General features: G+C 38.0%; 1 protein-coding gene across 1 annotated transcript in view; it reads left to right on the top strand.

Moving 5' to 3' along the window:
- DNAH11 (dynein, axonemal, heavy chain 11) overlaps nt 1–23,369 on the top strand; it is a 159,472-nt gene that overhangs the window by 93,793 nt on the left and 42,310 nt on the right. Inside the window, 8 exon segments of the mRNA XM_010577660.1 lie at nt 1,807–2,037; nt 4,036–4,182; nt 10,135–10,245; nt 10,626–10,769; nt 11,249–11,431; nt 12,250–12,348; nt 21,512–21,593; nt 21,596–21,642. Of these exon segments, the coding sequence (XP_010575962.1) occupies nt 1,807–2,037; nt 4,036–4,182; nt 10,135–10,245; nt 10,626–10,769; nt 11,249–11,431; nt 12,250–12,348; nt 21,512–21,593; nt 21,596–21,642 (1,044 nt within the window).

Below are 23,369 nucleotides of genomic sequence, written 5' to 3'. Positions count from 1 at the left end.
AGGTGAAATAAGTATTCTTCTAAACTAGCTTTTAAAAGTCACAAGAAAATAATGAGGTTTCTTACTGAGAAAAATGGCAAGTCTTTCTGCATCAACCTGATTGTAATATTAATGATGTAGGCTTAAAACATTTAACTGCATCAACAGCCACTCGTGAGCAATTTTCCCAAAGTTCCCTAAGCATTATTGACAATGCTTTGGTAAATTATGTGTGACTTTCCTAAGAGTCGGTGTAGCTCATTTAATTCATATTAATTGATTTTTAGGCTTCCCTTGATTAATTGAACTGGGTTCGTCTTGTACAGAATGCAATAAATAATCATTAAAATGAGGGAGATGTGACTCCACAAATTATAAAGTTTAAGTATGCTAGAAGTCATAGAGGACAAAATGGAAGTTAGTTACAGTGATGGAGTTAAATGGGTTTTCTTAGTATTTCCCTGTTAATTTTGCATACAGTCCTCTTTCTTAGACCTATATAGGCATATATTCTAGTAATATAGGTAGATAGGGTCCTTTAAAACAAACAAAAATTAATTTTGGTGGTTTCTTATTTCACCTTTATCCTGGGGAAGTATATTCGTATTCAAAGTAGTATAGTAGTACCTTGTATTTGCTAGTTCAGTTCTCAAAAAATTTAGAAAAAGGACCTTTGAGCTTTAGTCCTAGAACTACCTCTTTTCTTGCTGCGAGAGGTGAATAAAGCCAGGCATTTTAGCTCTGCGTTTTGCTCAGGAATACATGACTAAATGACCACCTGGAGCTGTTTTAAATATGTCTAGCCTGTTTTGGTTATGATACAGTATGTGAAGAGTTTTCCAGTCTCACGGCTGCATTTCCCCCCCCGTGACGAGGGAGATGTGTGGCACCCAGTGCAACCCCCTGGGGCCACAGGACCACTCTGAGGTCCTTTCTGCAGCGTGCTGAGATTTGCTTGGAGCTGGAGGTATACTTTGTGGTTTGATGCCTGGGTGGCATGTAGGGAAGAGTGTCAGCTGTCACAGCTCAGAGTGGCTCTGAACTCCATTAAGTCGTAACTACTTTTCTGGTCAAATGCCCCTTGAAACTGATAGAAGATCTCTTCAGCACAGAACCGTTGCTGATTTTTCTGACATTTTAGGGTATGTAGAGACTCAGCTTTCAGAAGCACTCCACAGTGGTCTAATCCTGCCCTCATAACAGTGTATGTTAGTTTATCACTGACTTTGACAAGCAGAGATAAGCAGGGACTTGTACGACTTCAGAAATCTAAATCATGGAGCCCAGTTCTGTTCAATCTGAAGTTAATGGCATAAATGCACTTCACTCTGAATAGGAATTTGATGATGTATGAGGTATGTGGGTATCAGTGTGATTAGAGTAACCACTCTGTTGTATTTCTTTTACCTATACAGGATTTTCCTTAAATAGGATTTCCAGAGCGGAAATAGAAAATCCATACAGTTTTAACTCTGTGTATAGCAGTATAGTGACTGATTTTATCTTTGTTTCTAGCTTTTAGGAGTATTTATTTAAAAAAAAATGAAAGTATGTTGAAGCACTGAGCTTCTGTGGTGATGAAGACTTAATGAATGCCAGTGCAGAATTAATTCATTTATATGCAAAAAAAGTTGGGGGGAGGCTCATTTTGCTTTACTGTTTTTTACATGCTGACAAAATTATGTTTAGGGTAGACTGAAGAATAGATTTGTGAACGAGCCATCCTTAGAAACATAACTTTTTCTGATTTATATAGATACACTTAATTTTGGAAAAATTTCTTTGCTCCTGTGTTTACATTTGTTCTTGTTCCTTGGGTATGTTCAGCCACTCATCCAGGACTCCATTTGTGACTTCATGGCTTATGCTCACACCAGTGTGAATATGATGAGTGCCAAATACAATCGTAAGGACAGGCGGTACAATTACACTATTGCGAAGACTTCTCTGGAGAAAATCATGCTTTATAAGATCCTTCTAGAGAAGAAAAACAAGGTGTTGGGACACATGGAGCACTTGGTGAATGGCATGCAGAAGCTGAAGGCAGCAGCTTTCCAGGTAAACTGTGAAAGTCACAACCTTTTCTTTCATTCTTTATAAATAATCTTGGGTTTATTGTGCATAAAACAAAGTTGTCACAGCCACTTTTCATTAGATTGATTAGCTGTGGGGTGGCATTTTTGTGTTTCATTGAAATTACCTCATTTTGAAAACTAGGGTTGGTTTTTTTCTTCATGTAGAGGCTCTTTGAACTCTTTAGCTGTCTTTGGAAAGGGGTCCATCCATTTGAGCAAGGACAAAGTCTGGAGGGAAGGGGACTGTAGTGGTACCACATTAAAAGGGTGGGAGGGGAAGCAAATGCCACAGTAAAAGCCAAACCATGGAGAGAGAAGATGCAGTTCTGTACGTGGGGATTTTGTGCGTGGCCAGTGACCATCTTGAGGGGTAATGAAAGCAGGAGGAACAAGTCTGGAGCCTTTCCATCAGCTGTTGTCACCTCCTTGTGGGGCTAGTACCACTTAGCCCCCAGTCAGTACTTCTGCCTACAGTTCCATTTGTGGCTGGTCAGTCCACAAAGACAGAAGGGAGGGGAAACTGCTTTGAAGCCTTTCCCCCACCCCACGCACACACGCGTTCCATAATCCCTTTTGCAAATGCTGAAGACAAGCTGTAATCCAGAAATTTCTTTATTAAAAATAAAAAGTCTGCATGTTTTTATAAAAAACTGCAAATGAAATGCTTAGTTGCAGTCTTCACATAATGCGGCGTCTTGGTGCTACACCATCAGATTAATAACAGGAGCTGGCTGACTTCTTCCCACTTTGCCAGCTGAAGACCTGCAAAAATAAATGGTCAACAGAAAAGGGTGACTGCTTTTTTAAAGTCTATTTTTAATAAGGTATCCCATGCTAATAAATTATTAAAACACTCTTTTTCTCTGAATTCTAATTTGACGATGACCAAAAGGTAATTTGACAATTTCAAGTGCTGCATGCTGTGCTAGCAGACAGAGCCACAATTATTATCTAGCCAGGTGCTTGAACACTGAGCCATTTTTATCCTGCGCTCTGGAACTCTACACAAGAATATCAAATGCAGCACTGCTTAGTTTTTTTAGAAAGAAAAAGACATAAAGTCAGCTGAAATAAATTGAAAAATAGAGTGGAGAGATTTGGGATCTCTACAGTCATCTATTACAACTCAGTATTACAGCTTTGTCTTCTCATTTCATAATGGTCAAATTTGAAAGGTAGATTTTTTTAGGTCTTATAAGATTTCAGGAGCCCACCAAAGAAGAAGAGCCCTCAAGAACTTCCATGTAATGAAAGTTCAAGCCCTCTAATATTTGTCTTACCATTCCTATCCAAATCAGGTTAACAAGAGCCCCCTGTGGTTAAAACACAGCCTTTTATCATGAATAGCTCCTAGATAAAATGCTTGGAGGGATTGGGGGAAAAAATAAAAAAAAAAAAAAAAGTATTTGAAACAATTCCTTTATATGTGGAAAGATATTGTGGCTGGATATTTTGATATGGGTTTCTCGCCTAGCAGGCAATAAATTGCTATTTCAGCAAAGTAACAGGTAGTCTTTGTTCATCAGTCTCTGAGCCTGTCTTAACCTTTCAGCAAACCTCTGCTGGAATTATCTGCTCAGAGTGATTACTAAGCATTTTCCATAATGTCCTTTTACATTTGCATCTTTGCTAGGTGCTGCAGCTGGGCCTTATTGCACCGCTGAGACACCTAGTTACAAACACAACCTCAGCAGCTGGACAGACATCTGAGCATCTCAGGGGAGCTGCGGGGTCGCTGGTGGGAGCAGTTAGGCTGTTCTTATTAAATTCTTTATGTCAACAAGATTCTGTGAGCTACAAACAAGGAGCTGTCAAATGGAAACAAAATTAAAAAGGAGAAGACAACACTTTTAGTACTGAGACCCACGAAACAAGAATTTTGTTTTCAGTTCAGCTTTTTGGGGCTTGTGCGGTATAATCTGTCCATAACCGTACCTAATGACCCTTGCTCCCAAATAGCGCATTACCTTTTGCCCAGTAGGTAGAAGATCTAAAATACAAACTTGCTTCTTGAGAGGCAGAACTGCAACTGAGAAATCAAGATGTTGAAGCTTTGATTGCTAAGATAGGGTTTCAGACTGAGAAAGTGATCCAAGAAAAGGCCATTGCAGATGCAGAGGAGCAAAAGGTCAGTCTAATTCCCCCATTTAGTGCTGTTCAGCTATATTTAGCACAAAATAAACCTTTTTAGGTGAACAGTTTTGAACAACTTCCTCTCCAGGGAGCATAAAGTCTAAAGAATTATTATACTTACACATGTAACAGCATTTCACACCATGATTACCACTTGACCTTTCTTTACATTATGCTTTTTCCCAACCTTTTAGCTGTTTTAATGAGATGAAAGAACAATAAATACTGAGCTCATTCAAGCATTTAATGGATGTGGATCTTGAGAATCAGACCTATTTTTAATACAGTAAAGGTCAGAGAGTCATCTCTGAGCACTACAGATTTCTAAAGGCTTTGAGGCTCTAGGTAAATTGAACAACTCAATTGATACAGAAGTTCATTCCAGTATCTCACAATATTACAAGTTGCAAACCTTGAATTTTAAGATTATAATAGCATACCTAATAATATGTGTCATCAGTGTTGAATCTTCTTTTATTTGCTCTCAGTTCAGCCTATTAACTTTAGTTATCAACATCTCTGTTGGAAACATAGAAGTTTACATGCAGTAGTCCTCACCACAGAACAAATAGAAATGCATAATTTCATCTAGACTCTAAAATTTTCATCTACTGTTACAAGCACGGTTTTTTAAATAAAACACCAGCAATATGGAATGCTGTAAACTGAAGTTCCTCTGCCTTTAAACTCCAAAGGGCTCATTCAACTCTAGCATTTTGCTACAAAATCTGATGTACATTGTGTCATTTATCAGTATTGCAGAGAGTAATTGACTGGTAATAGTTGTTAATGCCTGATTTTGAGCTACAGAAACTTCAAGTTGCCAAGAACTTTGTAAACAGTTTTCAGATACTGATCAACAGGAAAGGCTATACTTTCTGAGCAATCAAAATGGTCTTTCATTTTCTTCTGTTTTGTTTCTTAAAGACTTACTATTATTAGGTGGTATTTAATACTTTTCTAATTACTTTGTGTCTCATCCTGATATTATTGAGGGATAAATGATTTTTGACACCAACATAAATGACGACTGGATCGAGACCTTTACATTTGTCTGGATTATGCTAATTATGGACTTCAGCCTTTTGCTGATCCATATCTTATCTAAGACTTAAAAATTGCTATGAAGTTTAAAGTCCATATGGTGCAAATAATTAAACTTGCACAAATTGGATTCAACAGCTCAACATCCTACCGACCACTTTTCAACGGTGCTTTTCCTCTATTGGTTCTATATGCTTCTGACGTATTTGGATGATCAAAATACACCCTTAACACAATTCTAATTGCTTCATTAACTAAGTAGGTGAAACACACGGAATGATTATCATGGGATGATCACATCTTTGGGCTACTTTGTTTAAGGGATGAAATTCAGCACATGACACTAATGATCACTATACTCCCCTGTTTGTTGCTTTATTGTGCTTCTGAGATGTTTTTATTGGAAATGAAAGTGTCATTTTGTGCTACGTTAATCTAACGCTATTTCATAAGGCTGATGATGGTTTCTAAATATTAATCTTCTATAATTTCTGTTACAAAAAGAAATAATTAGAAAATGAGAATACATATTCCAGCTAAGTAATTTGTGAATACTTTCCATAATTAAAATTTGTCACCCTTTAAAAAATTATTTTGGCTTACCTGTTCTGTAGATTTCAAACTGGAGTTTATAAGGGTTTTTTGAGTTTTACAACATTAAGCCGGTAAATACCTTGGAGGTATTGCCTTAGAGTAAAGCATTACTTCAGAAAAGGTGAAGAGTGGAAGTCACTTTAGATCAGACTCATCAGGAAAAGTGAGGTCAGTCTGGATGCCCCATAAATGTGGCAGAGCTACATATCTGTATAGTAATCAACAAGGCTCTGACTATGAATGTGACACTGCTAAGGTTTTAAAATAGCGGGCAGTAACACTGCTGTCATTTTACTGGCCGTTTTTGTGCTCTGAATGATGCCAGCCAGAGTGGTTTACAGATGAAGATGCATATGCCATTGCCTTTTAAAATGGGACCTACCCCCTCAAAGGAGGAAAACCTGCAGAGGATGGTGTAGGTATATGGGTGATAGTGACATTAGCTGAGGATTAGGAGCAAAGATGAACCCAGACTGACCAGCTTTTTCGATTTACCTCCCTCAGCTGAAGTGTATTCTTTATTTACATGGTATATCTGAGCCACTCTATTCATGGTCTGATTGCTAAGGGCACACTGCTTCCAGCTTTTCTAGCAATTTAGCCATCATTGAAGAGCTCTATACTGTAGAAGTTATTGATGTGAAGGGGACTAAACTTCTGGAGATGGGGATGAAAAGCTCCTTCATCTCTTTGTGAGGGAAGTAGATTTGAGAAATACTGTCCTAAGGCTTATCTACAACCTGCTCTGTTTCATTTTTCCTCCCTTAAAAAAAAATTATCTTGTCCCATATTTTCTTTGGGCATCAGCAAGCAAAGAGTAAGAAGCGTAAGAAAAAAGAGAGACAGAACTGTAATGCAGCTTGTGTGACTTAAATTAGCTGGGTTTTTTAAGGGAAAATATTGTGTCTTGTTAGAAGCACTATGTACTGTAAATGTAATCCTTGTTCACCTGGTTACATCCTTAAAAACTTCAACAGAAGGAGCATTTGGCTGTTCTAAACTTTTTGCTTTAAGTTAATTTCAGTAACATGGGTTTCAAACCATGTTAGAGAAAATAAAAAAGCAAAGTAAAACTGCAACTTGTACATGCAGTATTTAATTTAGAAAACTTGTTGTGGCTAAGATGCAAACCAATAAACATTGGGAATTTCATCCTAAAAGCTACTTCACAAGAGTTGGGGATTTAACTTTTGGTAACTTGTCATTTGTAGTGTAATGCATATTGATTCTTAATCTTTGCTATTTCCATGAACAGTGTCTATGTGTGTCCCATGTAATAAGTGTATACAGGAAAGTGCCCCCAACAATTGCATAAACACATTTTGTAAGGATATTAAATTCTTATAGAGGCCTGTTACTGCCAATGCATAGTGCTTGATCCAAGTATTAACATCTTGATCACTGTAATATCCTCTTTCTCTATAATTACTCTGTTTAAGCAAGACCTGACAGGAAATGAACCTGTGAGATGAGCATGAGGTACAAGGATAAAGATGAACCAAATATAACTAACTTCAGCCCCAGGCAATGTATCCTTAAAAACGTGTACGGTAATCTTCCAAATACACAATTGCAGGTGATACAAAACACCCTCCAGGGTTACTCTACCAGATGAATTTGCACCAAGGAAATCATAATCAGCTTTTAAACAGATAATTAAATCCATGCAGAAAGTTGTGGAGACACTCAGATTTCACTTAAAACTGATGCTAGCCACTGTAAAGTCACTGATCTAAGCCACTCTTAAGCCAAAATAAGTGTTTTGACAAATCTGCTTGGATTGGTATCTGTTTAATTTCCAAACCTGAAATTAAGTAAGTATAGTGTTTTCATATAGGTTATTTCCTTTTCTCCTGTTCTTTCCCTTGTTGAGGCCTATGGTTTCAGACCTGGAGCTGAGGAATTAAAAGAAAAAGGCAAATTTTCCAAAAGGAGTAACAGACTGCCCTAATATTCCCCAGGTTTTTGTACAGAAACTTTACCTGGTCTCCTATCCTGCATTACTAAATCTCTCACCCTTGCATCCTACAGTATTATATAGAGTCCTCAACACAAGAGTCCTTCTGAATTTTTGTATCTCACACAGTGATCTCCAGGTTTCTGTTGGCAACCAGGAACATTCACAATCTGATGTGTCTTCACAAGCTTACAGGCTCCTTTTTTCAAAAGCATCCCTACAGATAGGTGGTATTTCACATCCATACAGACATGCTTGATCACAGTCTGGTAGACAGGTACATCTGCCAGAAGGACAGTCTTCATACTAGCAAATTTTCAGCAAGAGGTATTAAAAGCCTATCTAGAAGAAAAGAAAAATTATATACATAAATACATATTACGCTTCTTACAGCTGTTCCTCTCCTTTATGTCCTTAGATATCAAAATGGCAAAGAAAGCATTACTTGCAATATTTTGTGTTGTAGTTTCCTATGCAAGAAAGAAATTAGACATCACACAAAATCTCTTAATCCAGTACCCATTTGAAAAATGTATGTGGTCTATTGTCATCTCACAGAAGTGAGCAGAAATTGTATAAAGCTGTCACATAGTCTTCTCACAACATTGTGGTGGTAGCGTGCTGTCCCTTCATTACCCTGAAGGAGAGGAGGCTGTGCTAAACAATAGTTAGTTAATTAACCTGGGAGGTTTAGTCTTACAAATGCTGAAGTGGTCTTTGAGAGACCCATATTCCTTTCACCATCAACCTTGTGAGCGCTACCAAAATTGTGTAGAAGTGCCATATTTTCTTTAGTAAGCGAAAGGTAAAACTTCTTTTTCATCAGGTTTACTGCACATATATTTAACATGATAATAAGAATAAGGCAAAGTTGTTGCGGCCAGAATCGGAGCAGCCTGTGAAGAAGTGAATTTGAAAAATGAATATTTCAAGTACCAACCATTTTTAGCAGATAAAGCATCAGTACCTGTTCCTTACTTTTCAGTTTGCAAAACTGAGCAGCAGAGGATGATAGAGAATGTCTAGTTGTTATAATAAACAAGATAAAGATTCTTTGTGATGATACAGACTTTTGTCCATACGTATAAACAAAAACGGTTTCTGGCATGCCAATCCAAAGTTATTCTGTTTCCTATTCATCTCTTTTAGTCTCTGTGTGTTTTCTCCACAAAGAAGGTAGTCAGCAGGTTTCCACTTCCTATCTCACCTGCTCCACCAGGTCCATGTCTTTTCTGTGCTGAGGACTCCAGAGCTTGACGGAGTACTCCAAGTGGGGTCTCACCAGAGTGGAGTAGAGGGGCAGAATCACCTCCCTCGACCTGCTGGCCACGCTGCTTTTGATGCAGTCCAGGTTGGCTTTCTGGTCTGCAAGTGCACATTGCTGGCTCGTGTCCAGCTTTTCATCCACTAGTACCCCCAAGTCCTTCTCTTCCGGGGTGCTCTCAATCCCTTCATCCCCCAGCCTGTATTGATACTGGGAGTTGCCCCAACCCAGGTTCAGGACCTTGTACTTGGCCTTCTTGAATCTCATGAGGTTCACGTGGGCCTGCTTCTCAAGCTTTTCCAGGTCCCTCTGGGCGGCATCTTATCCCTCAGGTGTGGCAGCCACCACTCAGCTTGGTGTTGTCTGCAAATGTGCTGAGGGTGCGCTTGATCCCACTGTCTATGTTATTGATGAAGATATTAAACAGTACTGGTCCTAATATGGATCTCTGAGGGACACAACTCATAACTGATCTCCATCTGGACATTGAGCCTGTTGACCACTGCTTTCTGGATGTGACCATCCAGCCAATTCCTTATCCACCAAACAGTCCACCCATCAAATCCGTATCTCTCCAATTTAGAGAGAAGGATGTTTGGGGGGACCATGTCAAAGGCCTTACAGGAGTCCAGATAGATGAAATCTGCAGCTCTTCCCTTGTCCGCTGATGTAGTTACTCCATTATAGAAGGCCACTAGGTTGGTCAGGCAAGACTTGCCCTTGGTGAAGCCGTGCTGGCTGTCTCAAATCACCTCCCTGTTCTCCATGTGCCTTAGCATGGCTTCTAGGAGGATCTGTTCCATGATCATCCCAGGCACAGAGGTGATGCTGACTCTTCTGCAGTATGGTGGTATAGACAGGAGATGTTAATTCTCACCATGCAGAACAGAGGGTGTCTAGAGCCAAGCACAAACCTGCTTGAGTGTCAGAGTTGTAGAGGTCTTTTTTGATGGATAACATAAAATAATGGTTTCTAAATCTGTTTGTGTATACAGATATTACAGTGCAAGTGTGAGTGCTTAAGCAGCTCTGATTTGATTTACAGCCTTAATTTTCAATATAAATCTTAAGATTCATTGTTTTAATAGGTAGCAGCAATCCAAGAAGTATATCTGAGACAGAAAGAATGTGAGGATGAGCTGCTGAAAGATGAACCTGCTCTTGTTGCTGCTACAGCAGCCTTAGACACACTTAGTATGGTAAAGATCATACAGTTTGATTTCTGAAAAAAAAAATTTGTTAATTGTTCAAGCAGTTCAAGGCCATTAAATGGTAATTCCAGTGCCAAGCTGCCAAGCACACATTTCCATCTTCTCTGGGCAGCATGCTCCAAAGCAACAGGTTGGCAACTGCTGTACCTGACCTGGCATTACACTTCCCATCACCCTGCTTGACCAAGTTGCACTTAGGATTGCAGAGCAAGAGAAGGGCTGTGACCATCAGTATTTTTACCACATAAAATAGTTAGTAATAGTCTTTGAAGAGCTGAGAGTTGTACCAGTAATCAGAAAGCTTCTGTGGAACAAACCCACTATCGTTGCACAATTCTGTACCTGTTCCTCTGATCTTCTTTTTTCAGGTTAATCTTACAGAACTGAAAGCCTTCACTGATGCACCAATGGCTGTAATCAATGTTATCACTGCAGTGATGGTTTTACTGGCATATAAGGGGAAAGTGCTCGAAGACCGAAGCTGCAAAGCCGCAAAAGTCTTTACAGGAGAGGTAACAATCAATGGAACATCACATAATATCTGAGATGAGAGAGGAAAAGAATAGTTAAAAATGAGAGCCAGAGAAAAAGAAACTAAATCGCAACTTCATTTTCTTACAGTTTGAATTTAGGGGATAAAACCTGACCCTACATTGTTCTTTTCTGTGTACGTTTTATGATGAACTCTAGCCAGCCTGAGTGCCACTGGGATTTATTAATTGCAAAAATAAAAGAAAAGTCAAAGGGACAGCATTTAATGATATTTATCTCATCTCTGCGAAATTCCTCAAGTGAATCATAAAATCGCAAAATGTGGTTGCGAGGGTGAATACTTCAGGCTTTTGGCGGAAATAATATTTTTGCTTTGTACTGCATAATGTTTCCAAACCAATAAGCTAGCGCAGGATTTCATTTGTGATGAAAGTAGGAGTTACGTTCTGATCCTCTGAAATGGAAAAGGATTGATGCACTGGAACTTCTCTTCTTGCAGGTTGATGACTTCTTACAAGCTTTAATCAACTATGATAAGGAGCATATTCCTCAGAATTGTCTGAAAGTCATCGAGGAACATTACTTGAAGGATCCAGATTTCAACCCAAATTATGTTCATACAAAATCCTTTGCAGCAGCTGGTCTCTGTGCCTCGGTCATAAATAGAGTAAAATTCAAGGAGGTGTATATGTGTGTGTGTGTGTGTGTGTGTGTATATATATCAGTTCTTCTCTTGACTAGCCCTGATGGGGGAGAATTTCTGTTGTTGAAGTTTTTTATTATTTTGGTAAGCTCAGCTTGGTGTTCTGGGGAGAATGTAACAGCAACCACAGGTAAAGTGGGAAGTATTCAGTGCTTAACAGTATGTACACATGTATTTATTTGTAGTAGAATATGGTAAAAAAGATGTGGCTGTCCAAGACTTCTTAATTGTCATTATGATGCAACAGTTGGGAAATATTTTTCTCCAGATGTACATGTTTCACTTGAAATGTCCATCTGACTCTGGCTGTCTGGAGTGTCAGACAGATCTTATCACTTACGAGTCCCTGGAGCACCTGATAGCAGGATTCCTCCATTCATCCTAGTATTGTAGCATGTTATCATTTATCTCCAAAATAGTGAAACACTAATCAATTTTAGTTGAAATCTAATCAAGCTTAATGCCTGTCTGATTTCCACCTGTATTCTAAAACCATGAAAATGATACATATAAATTAATTTTAGCTGGAGAGTAGGCCCACTAAGGATACATTCAGTTCTGCTTAAAATATCCTTATATAGGCTGTAATCTAATCTCCTGTAGTCTTGAAGTCAAGAATGAAAGAAATCTCCGCATGTCTCACTATTTTCTAGAAGGATGGTTCTTAAGCAAATATATGTAATGAGAGACTATTAGGGTTATCTGAAAGTCTTTCATCAGGAGACATTTGTAATTTTTGTAATGAGTGTGGGACCAATTTGTTGTCTAATGTAGCTATGTTGTATGTCTTTTTCAAGGTGTATTGTGAGGTAGAACCAAAATGTGCGTTGGCCCAGGCAAATGCTGGATTAACAGCAGCTACAGAAAAACTAGAAGCCATCAGGAAAAAGCTTCTTGTAAGTACTGCTTGATCAATGAGCATTATTCTCTAATATCTTGGGCCCACTTAATTTTATTAGTTTTGTTTTATCTATTTATTTAATTTTGTTATTTTATTCTTATTGATTTTATTACTTCCTAGTTCAAGTATTAGAGATATGTTTTCATTAGTGATTATCACTATTTTCCCCACAAACCTACTGAAGAATATTCCACAGTTTGGGTGGTAGCACATGAAGCTGTTTATCAGAAATAACTGAATTTCCTCAAAGCCATCTAGGCATGTTAGAACCAATAGACTGTTAAACTGAAATGAGAGTTGATATAAATAACTGGTTGTGATTTTTACAAGGAATATATGCCAAGTGTTTTATTGAGTAATGACTTATTGGAATATAGGAATAACTTCCAGAAAGGACTTTGGAAGGTCATGCTCATCTGTGTTTATATTTGTCACTAAACATATCATAAAAATTACATCAAACCTCCTTTGATTTTTTGAAAGACCTCCAAACATATATAGACGTACATGCACATAGAAGTGGAAACTTTGATTAGTCTTTTACTGACAAATGTCTTCTGAGTTAATGATTGAATCAAAGACCACATTTACCACCAAGTACCTGTTGAACTTTTGAGAGGGATTTCTTGTTGTTTATTAAGTATTCATTCAATGGAGCAACCACAACACAAAGTGCTCTTGAAACAGACAAAGATATCTCGTGGTACCTTGTGAGATGGTGGGTAGAAGGAGTTTCTCTGCTGCAAGCTAATTACCCTTAGTTAGCAAAGGCAGCTTCAAATGGTTCAAAAGATACAGCATTAATTAGGTTTAGAAGGGTGTGACTTGGCTTAAGACTTCTTTTGTTGACAATGTTTAGATCTGAAATCTCACAACTTAATATATCAAGCAATAAATGAAGGCTGAACAAATCTGTAACATGGGGATTATTCTCACTGTTTTCTCTTAAGTTAACAATTTAAGAGAATGAGCAAGATTCACTTTTACTGAGACTCTTAGAAATCTGTGAGTTATGGTATCTGAGAATGTCATTCTTTATTTCATCAATTTCCCGTTTTTCCTCCTGCTATTGTTGTATCTGTTTTTTTCTTTTTCTGAAGGAGATGCAGATATAATGGGTAAACAAAGATAGCTTTTACCATCTTTCTTCCTATTCTGGCCGCTCTGCCACCCACCCCAAAAATCCCATCAGCTGCTACAGCATGTATTTTGCCTCCATATGATACAGCCTTAGCTTTGTGGCCTTGGAGTTGCCCATTCAGATCAAAGTGCATCTGCCCTAGTGAAGCTTGTATTTACACTAAAAGATAGCTTTACTGAAGAATCATGTTCTTTATTTCATACATCTATACTGATGTATGTTTATTACATGCAAATACTTTTTGGTCAAAAATAGCCTTTTAATGATTTTTTTTTTTTTTTTTTTAATGCATGGAAATCACTCCTGAAACTCATGGAATCTTATTATTTTAATGTGTTGCTCAGAGAAGAGCACTAATGCATCTCTGTTCTTTGCCTGAGAGTATCTCAAAGAACCTTTTCCTGGTTCAGGTGATCTTGCAGTTCAGTAAGCCTCCAACTTTGAATCTTGTTATGTCTTTTTATATTTATTTACTTTCCCTTTCATTTCCTCATGAATTTTTCTGGAGGTGGTTAGCAGCAGTTTTTATCTCAGCTATGCTTAGTTCCTAGTAGGAAGAATTCTGCACCACAGACAAAGTTAGAGTTTCCTCTGCAGTTAGCTGTTTCCTGTGTTAGGCCAACAGTTGTCACCTTGTCATTCAATATGAATATTTTTCCTAACCACTTTAGAAAATCCATACTGCATGTTCAACCGGGCTTCCTTTTACAAGGTGGGAGGATACAGTTAAAACTATTATTTTTATAACTGAGTCATGCCATAGCTGATCAACCCAATGAACTTTTTTAAGGAGCTGTAACTATAATTTTTGATTCTCCAGTAGGTGTTACTCATAGCAATAATAAGCTCCAGAGTTCACAAGGTTGTTGAATGGAGAACATTATAGCTGGTGAAATTCACTGCTGATAAATGCAAAATAATACATATTGGAATGAAAAATTTGAACTTTTTATGAATACTTCTTGATTATTGTTTATTTATTAGCAGCTTAGGGAAGAAGACCTGGGGTTGATTGTGTATAATTCAAAGAAAACTTTGAAGTTAGCCCTGTTTTGAGCTGAGATTTGGACTGGATGACCTCCGAAGCTCCTTCTAGCCTATACTATCTCATGATTCCAAAAATAAAGCAGAAATTTGGTTCATCCAGTAATATTTTACAAGAAGATAAACTTTCGTAGAAGAGTAGAAAGGAAATACTTGTCTATTCAGTGTATATATTAGATATGCTAAAATGTATTTGTAACACTTAAGAGAGTATTATAATGATATAGTAAAAACTGCTGCACACAACTCACTCAGGAAAACTTGCTTTTGGCAACTGAGCTGACTCAGTCCAGAAATTTGAAGATGTCAAAAGGGATTCAATTTTTATATATGAAGAAACTTGAAAAATTTATGTACTTCCATAATTCATGTCTTAATCCATCATTTAATTACTGAGGATTATTGGTAGAATTTTATTTTGAAAGCGTATTATTCCTCTTGGACATTCCTGTGTTTGCTTCTCATGGTCCACATTTTGCATGTCATCTTGCAGGAAGAACATACAGTCACCGTTTTTAAGTATTCTTCTATGCAGCCTCCAAATATTTCACTTCAGAAGCTTCAGTTACAGTGCAATTCTTTGCACAGGCCAATGGAAAACATTCATTCAAACGTCTTGCAAATTCCAGCTAGCAATACAATTCTCATCTAATTCGTCATGCTTTTTTCCATATGTGGGGTGACTGAAGTTACTTATTTCCATGAACTGCTTACCTGTATATATGCTATATCCAAATGGGGTATACTGTGCATAAACTTACGTACGCTTGGACTAACATTGATTTATGTACCTATTGTACTCATAGAAAGGAAGGAATGTAATTTCTTATTCACTGAGAGGATTTAAAATGTTATTTAAAGAAAAGATTTGAAAATGCTTGAAGTAACCTAGTTTTAATTACATGTTTAACTTATGTCTTATCTAATAGCTGTGTGGCAGACTGGAAATTATCAAAGTGTCAGTAAAAGTGTAGTGCATAACATGAAGACATGTGTGTATAAAAGCCATTGATAGTTTTCCCAGGACTGGCAACTAGGAGGAAAAAAAAAAAAGCTGCAAGTTAGCATGCACCAGGGCTTCAAATAATCTAGGAATCTTAGAAGGGAGTTTAAGTTTCCAGTATTAGAACAAGTTGGGGATGTGACACCCACTTTATAAATGTTAATCCAAGAAGTTTCAACTGTAGAAAACTGTATGGCTGAGAGATGTATTTTCTCTGATTGTTAGTGACCATTTTCCTACCTGTGAAATGTTAGAGGATGATGAGAGGTTGAGTTCATTAGTAAGGTTCAGTAGGTGGAATGAGCTCTGTAGATTGGTGGGTACAGAACAGGATCCTTTCCTGTCTTTGTACTTTTGCTTTTTAACAGAATTGAGACTCACTAATTCCATGAAATCCACCACTTTTCTTGGTTTTTTTTTTTAACCATAGTTACAGCTGACATTTCACAGAGCCTCCACTTAGCTTTCTGGGCTCAGCCTTTTTCTCCACCTAAACATGCACAACATGGTCAACAGTGAACAACTTTGTCTGTAGATTTTCATCCCTATTCAATGATCCTGAACTGCACTGTTCCATTTAAAATCAGCTTGACTTCTTCAGCTGGAGACTTGTATCCATCCACGTATTAAAGTACCCGATGTTCAATGTGATGTCCCATGGGGAGGACTGTTATGTACAACAGTAGCATTAACCAGGATTAGCTGATTAAAAGACACAAATTCAGAGTGAAACATTGACTTTTTTCTGGCATCCATTTTTAGAGTTAGAATGAAGCGCTGTATAAGTATTCACCAGTTATCTTCCACTTTTCCAGAGAGTTTTACATCTAGCCAAGTTTCATCAGGTCCAGTTTTCCAACCATGGTAACTTCTTGATCTGCTTCATTTAATGCTTGTATTCAGTATTTTGTAATGTGCACCCCTGCCCTATGGAACTTGTTCCAGCTGGCACATGTCAGACCTTTTAAAGGTGTGATTCACTGCGTAAGGGAGTCTGTGAAACAGGTATAAAGAGAAGACAAACTTGTATTTCTTCTGGAAAAAAACCGAACAATTCAGGCACTCCTCAGTGACAAGTACCTAGATTTTATTTACCTTAGCTGCTGATAAACCTCTGTACCCTGTCAGGCCGTAGAAAGCTCTTATTCCTTACTTGAGTTGTATGCATGCATAATCCGTAAAAGCAAGAATTCCTCTGATGCTGAAAGAAGGTCACTCTCAATAGATGGACATTCTTCTATCTCTCTCTATCTGGGCTGCCTGCTGACTGTATCCAGTCTGCAGGAAGTTTTCACCTTACCCACCACCTCTTCTTCAGGAGCAGTAGAAGTGCTGTCCAGCCCTATCAGTCATCCTCTGAAGAGCCGAATTTCTTATAAGCTTGCACAAGGCCAGTATGTAGAGCCCACATGAAGGAGGTACTCTACCAGTGCAAATTCATCTGAATCTGCATGGAATTAAGCAGTACACAGGAGAGAGAGATTTTTTATGTCATTTATGAATGCTAGCCTTTCAGTAGTCCTTTCTATCCTGAAGCTAAACAAATTCAATAGAACAATGAAGCAGTTAGTCTTCTGTCTAATCTCTTCTAAACGCCTTTAAAGTGGTACTAGTGTTTTTCTTATCATTATCCAGGCATCAATCTACACATTCAGTTGCCCCCTATCCTTCAGTTCATTTCTTGCCCTTTTCCCTTCTGGTCATTGATTTGCCTGTCTCTTTCCCATCTTCCTCTATCCAATTTTCTAAAGAATAGTCTTGAAGGCAGAGTATCAGTTGTTAGTGATCTCTGCTCCTGAACTCATGGATGTTCTGTGCTCCCTGACTCATAATTCAACTTCTTTCTGTTGGCAAAGAGAAAGAGGAGAGTTGTACGTATTTTTCAAATGGAAGTTTTTGTGACCAGCAATTCTCAGTGACGATAATTGGTGCAGCTGTTAGTAATCAATAATACATATTCAGTGTAGACAGCACCAACTAACCTCCTTTCATTTTTCACGGCTTCCAGAATATATCTTTAAATGAGAAATGACGAGGGGATCGAGTGCACCCTCAGTAAGTTTGCAGATGGCGCCAAGTTGAGAGGCAGGGTTGACCTGCTTGAGGGTAGGAAGGCTCTACAGAGGGATCTGGACAGGCTGGATCGATGGGCCGAGGCCAATTGTGTGAGGTTCAACAAGGCTTAGTGCCGCGTCCTGCACTTCGGTCACAACAACCCCATGCAGTGCTACAGGCTTGGGGAAGAGTGGCTGGAAAGCTGTCCGGTGGAAAGGGACCTGGGGGTGCTGTTTGACAGCCGTCTGAATGTGAGCCAGCAGTGTGCCCAGGTGGCCAAGAAGGCCAACAGCACCCTGGCCTGCATCAGACATAGCAGGACTAGGGAAGTGATCATCCCCCTGCACTTGGCACTGGTCACAGTTCGAATCCTGTGTTCAGTTTTGGGTCCCGCACTACAAGAAAGACATTGAGGTGCTGGACCGTGTCCAGAGAAGGGCAACGAAGCTGGTGAAGGGTCTAGAGAACAAGTCCTGTGAGGAGCAGCTGAGGGAACTGGGGTTGTTTAGCCTGGAGAAAAGGAGGCTGAGGGGACACCTTATTGCTCTCTACAACTACCTGAAAGGAGGTTGTAGTGAGGTGGGTGCTGGTCTCTTTTCCCAGGTAACAAGTGATAGGACAAGAGGAAATGGCTTCAAGTTGTGCCAGGGGAGGTTTAGACTGGATATTAGGAAAAATTTCTTCACCGGAAGGATTGTCAAGCATTGGAACACGCTGCCCAGGGAAGTGCTTGAGCCACCATCCCTGGGGGTATTTAAAAGATGTGTAGATGTGGTGCTTAGGGACATGGTTTAGTGGTGGACTCAGCAGTGCTAGGTTAATGATTGTACTTGATGATCTTAAAGGTCTTTTCCAACCTAAATGATGCTATGGGCACTATTGTAATGAATATTGTCACAGTAATTTTTTTAATGTCAAATAGATACAGACTGGTACTAATACTAATACAGTATGTCTTTTTAAACATTTACAATGTTTTGAAGATGATTAAAAAAAATACTCTGTGGATGGTGATGCTTACTGATCCTTTCTTGCATGTTAAAATTTTAAGATATGAACACACACATTTGTCCATCCAGTCAAACAATTGCTATATTTACAGTAAATGGAAAGAAGAGCAGGTTATGAAATAGAAAAAAGGATTGTTTCTTCACAAGCAAAATTATTTTTTAAGTATTTTGTGTGAAATTAAATCAGATTCCTATCCTTAAAGAGACTACAGTTATCTGCTAAAAATATTTGTGAAAATTATGATTTTAAGTTCACATATATATATATATATTAAAATAAGTATGCCTATAATATGTAGAAAAAAGACGGAAAGGTACTATGTTTATTAGTGTAAAGGCTAAAAAGTTGGGCCAAGTTCATCCTTTTGGCAGATATGGTGCAATTTGTATTATTTATCATTAAAATCATTATTATTAACATATGAGAGCACTTAAATACAGTGAAAATACACTTTGTTCCTGAAAAGGATTATACAAGGACACAGTCCAGCAGGCTTGCTATGGAGAGTAATGGTTCTCTGCTGTGATTTGTGGAGCATAGTTCCCTGTCACTAACTTTCTCAATAACAAGCATTTTTAAAACACTTGATTTATCCCATAGAATTTAGAGTACTGGGATATAAAATGCAATAGGTAATCCTGCTGTTGCTAGACTTATATTTTATTTATGTTCTATCCTATGAAAGAATGACAAAAGGGAATGGCATGCTTTGTAGTGACAACTTTCCTATTCTAAAGTCACAAGATAGGAAGCGCTCTGATAAAGGAGACTATTATGTACCAAAAAAAACCCCACAGAGATGTTGGGTCATTCCTTACTCTTTGTCTCACTGCAGAAGAATGTTCTTGCCATCTTTACTACCTGAGCCTTTGATGGATGAGTGTATTTGAACTATGATCAGATCTATGTTATCATGCAGGCAAACTTGAGATGGCTAGAAATAAGTCTCCCTTGAAAAAAAAGAGAGAGTAGAGAACTGTTTCTCTGTTCATTCTTCTTATGCCTTGCATGCTAGGCTGATGAAATTTTACTTATAGCCCATCTCTGCAAGATGCCCTTATTGAGCAAAGCCCTCATTAGTCTCTCAGTTTAAGATCCATCACCATTAAAAAGTGGATTGGCTGCCTCATTATCCCCAAGAAATCAAGCCAACCTTCTTTATTAAGCTCTGAGTTGTAATTTCATCTTTCCCCTTTGCCAATTAATTTCCTATTTTTAATTTATATATTATTTTTACATTTCCTGATTGCACACCACCAGTTCAAGCACTACACTTGGCAGATGACATCTAAATCTTTGATCCTGCGAAACTACCAAGCTTTTGTGGAGGTATGCACTCCTTGCTCCTGTTGGGGTTCTTCCATTAAATCTGAAATAGGAAAATTTTATTCTAAAGTGGAACTCACTGTTGTTAGTGCTGTAGTTACTCTAGAGAAACAAAACCGTTTCAGACAACTTGCCTGCTGTAACTTCTGTTGTCTTGCCTTGTCTTTTCATTTTTACAAAATGGTCTTTCAAGCCCTGTTTTTGTATTCAACTTTTGCCTCACCTGATTATTTGTAAAAATAGTACTTTTCAAGGTGGTAACCTCTTAGCTTTTATCACTCAGCTATCTGATTTTTTTAAAACCTTTCTTTTCATTAGTTCCTCTTAGTTTGCTGAGGTGGAGAGGATTCTCTTTTTTTCTGACAGAGTGGGAAAGAATGTGTTTTTCTTCCTGATGAAAGGGAAAACTGAGATAAACGCATTATGGGTGGGGTTCCTCTTTTTGGTTCTTTTTGATGAACAAATGCAGTAGTATTGGAGTTTTTATTTTTACAACCAAAAGAAACTTGTGATTCCCCCTCCCCGCCCCATTTTGTTGACTAACTATTCCTGAGTGATAATTACTGTATTTCTTAGACTTTTTCAGAAAGACAGGGTGTTGTATCTTCAACAACAATAACAAGATAGTTCCTCATCCAAGTGTCTTTCAGCTGTTTTAGTTAAGTAGGCATTAACAGAAACAATTTTAGTTATTTTATCTAAAAATCCCATGTCATCCTAGCTGCTCCATTAAGAGAATTTGGAAAAAATGCTGCAGCTCAGCAGATTACCAGTTACATGGCAGGAGTCGTGGAGACTGATGAAAATAAAGGGTCTGAGCAATCTAAGACAGGGAATTTGCAGGGGCTTACTGGGGATGGGCAGTGGCTGCTACTGAGTTGATGTACATTTAGTATGAAATCCCCAAAAGCAGGGAGAGGGCGTATTGCTGCCTTTTGAGCAGAGTGCATACAAGCATGGTTAAAAATCTTTGGTGAAGGTGTGGATCAGCATGCAGGAGATCTACTTGTTTTCTGCCACTAGCAAAACCATCCTGTCTGCCCAAGAGCAAATGGCTGGATCTTCTTATGCCACCAGTCTCACATACAAAATGAAAATAATAATTCCGTTCTTGCATTTTTTTCTCTGTTACAATTTTAAATGCTCCAGAATGCATAGAACATAGTTACAATGTCCTAGGATTTTTATTACTGAATCTAGCACAAGAAACTTGCACTTTTGCCTTGGGACCTCCGGATCTGGCCATTGCAATACAGGCCGTTGTCATCAAGGAGAAACATTTCTCCTCCTATTATTATCTCCAAGTACCTGATCTCAACCATTTAAATGGATATTTGGTAAGGGATTCTAATGATGGGTATTCTTCTAAATTGTTGTTAGTTAGCATACTTATGTTGTGCCAGGAGCTGTAGAAAGAATGTAGAATACAACAAAACCTTTCCTTTAAAGTTTGTAACCTTCAGACTTAAAGGTACTGTTTACAATTATTGTCATTAAAATATAAAAAAAAATTAAAAACAACAGAAAAAAAACGCCAAAGCTTAAGCTATAATATTTACCCATCCCTTTCCTGAATAGGTTCTGGATAGCAATCTGCATAAGCTCACAGCTTCACTCAAGAAAGCAGTCACAGAGAAAGTGTGATGTCACGATGATGTGAACCAAACAAAACTATTGCGCTGGCCAACAGGTTGGTCAAGGGACTTGAGGTAAGAAGATTTTGCCTGAATGTTCACCCTAGTTTGAGTTTTGAAATATTTGAAATGTTTGTTGAGCATGGGTTAAACTTAAATTTTTGAGGATTGCGTGGGGGAAAAAGGCTGGGGTGGGACCAGCGACAAGATGACCCTTCTTAGAAATCATTTAAATGAAGAAAAAAACCAAAACCAAACCCACCAATAAACCCATAATAAAATCCTGAGAAGTAAAATGTGCTGCACCACAACTGCATTTCCTATAAGTCATGTATTGCTGAGCTACTGATATTGGCATGATTGCTAGAGAGAAGTCTTGATAACTAAGTTACCACATTTATATACAACTGTGAACACATTGTGACAGCCTGGGCAGCCTCTAGTTAATGAGCAGAAAGACTGAATAATCCTCTAGGTCAGGATGGAGTTGCCCTGCATCTGCCCCCGTTGCACTTTAGATTGCAAATAAGTGGAAGGTACCAATCAGATATTTGCTGTTTGCTTTTGGTTTTTTCCTTTTGCAGAAACTATTAATTTTTAAATAAGAAGGAAATGTATTTATGTTAAAATTATATATATTTCACTGTGGTTATTAGCTTTTTTTGCAGACAAACATCATTAAAGCTAACACATGCCTATTTAACGGTCAGTAAACATTCAAGTCAGCCACAGCGTTGCTGTGCAGTCTCTGCTAGGTCTTTACAGAAATTGTGCTGTCTCGATCATGATCTAGAATTTTAACCATTCCTTTTTGACAAATAAGTGTAAATAACAGGAAATATAAAGTAAAAAGGATATTTACACTATTACGTGAGTTCCCAAGGCAGTCTGAATAAATATTTTAAGTTGGATTTCATAAAACCCCTGTGACCTTTCTTTCTAAGATCAGAGAGTGAATACTTTTGTTCCTGTGAATCTCTCAGCAGAGGCTGGCAATCAAGATTAAATCAGTTTGGGAAAAAAATATTGTAAGAGTATAAAACTAATAAAAAAAAAAAACCAAAACAGTGCAAAAACAGATCCATTTTTGATACCTGATTCTGAAATTAATATGCCTAGAAGTGTAAAATATATAAATAATCCTTCCTTTGGTAGAAAAACAGTGAGATCAATGTTACTATGTGCATATGAAAATTTTTAGTTGTCCCAAGACACCTGAGATGGTCACCGTTGGCCTGACCCTGCAGACCTCCAAAACCTTTGGAAGCTCTGTGGAAGCAAATGGCCTTTGCCCATAGGTAGTCTCCAAGTCTTGGATTTGAAGGTTTATACATAGTTAAAAGAAGTTTTTCTCCAAGATTTGAGTTTTTATTAGTGATCTTATTGTGTAAGTTAAGGAGGAAAATATTTGAAAGGATTAATTGAGAACGTCAAGTCTTTTCCCCTGAGAATAAATTCTTTTTGACTAGAACAGGAGACAGTTAACTTCTGAAAAGCATCAAGACTGATGATTTTGTCTATATAGCATTGACCTGGAAGCTCAACCATTCAGACTAATAAATCAGGCAATTTATATTTAATCATTAACTAACTCCCGAGCTGAACAGCTGTTCAAAATTAGAAATGGGTCACCCCGGCCAGGATGACATTACAGGCAATCTATAATGCATTAGAATAAAATTATAGTGATTTTTAACTGTCTGGAAATTTATTACACTGCATGTTCCAACTCTTAAACCCTTGTTAGCCAATGTCACTAGTGATTTATGGTGCTTGGGTGGTATGGTAAAATTACTGAAGAT

This window comes from Haliaeetus leucocephalus, unplaced genomic scaffold, assembly GCF_000737465.1.
Source record: "Haliaeetus leucocephalus isolate CR32 unplaced genomic scaffold, Haliaeetus_leucocephalus-4.0 Scaffold566, whole genome shotgun sequence".
Lineage (NCBI taxonomy): Eukaryota > Metazoa > Chordata > Aves > Accipitriformes > Accipitridae > Haliaeetus > Haliaeetus leucocephalus.
The sequence above is the reverse complement of the archived record's forward strand: the minus strand, read 5'-3'. Positions and strand labels throughout refer to the sequence as shown.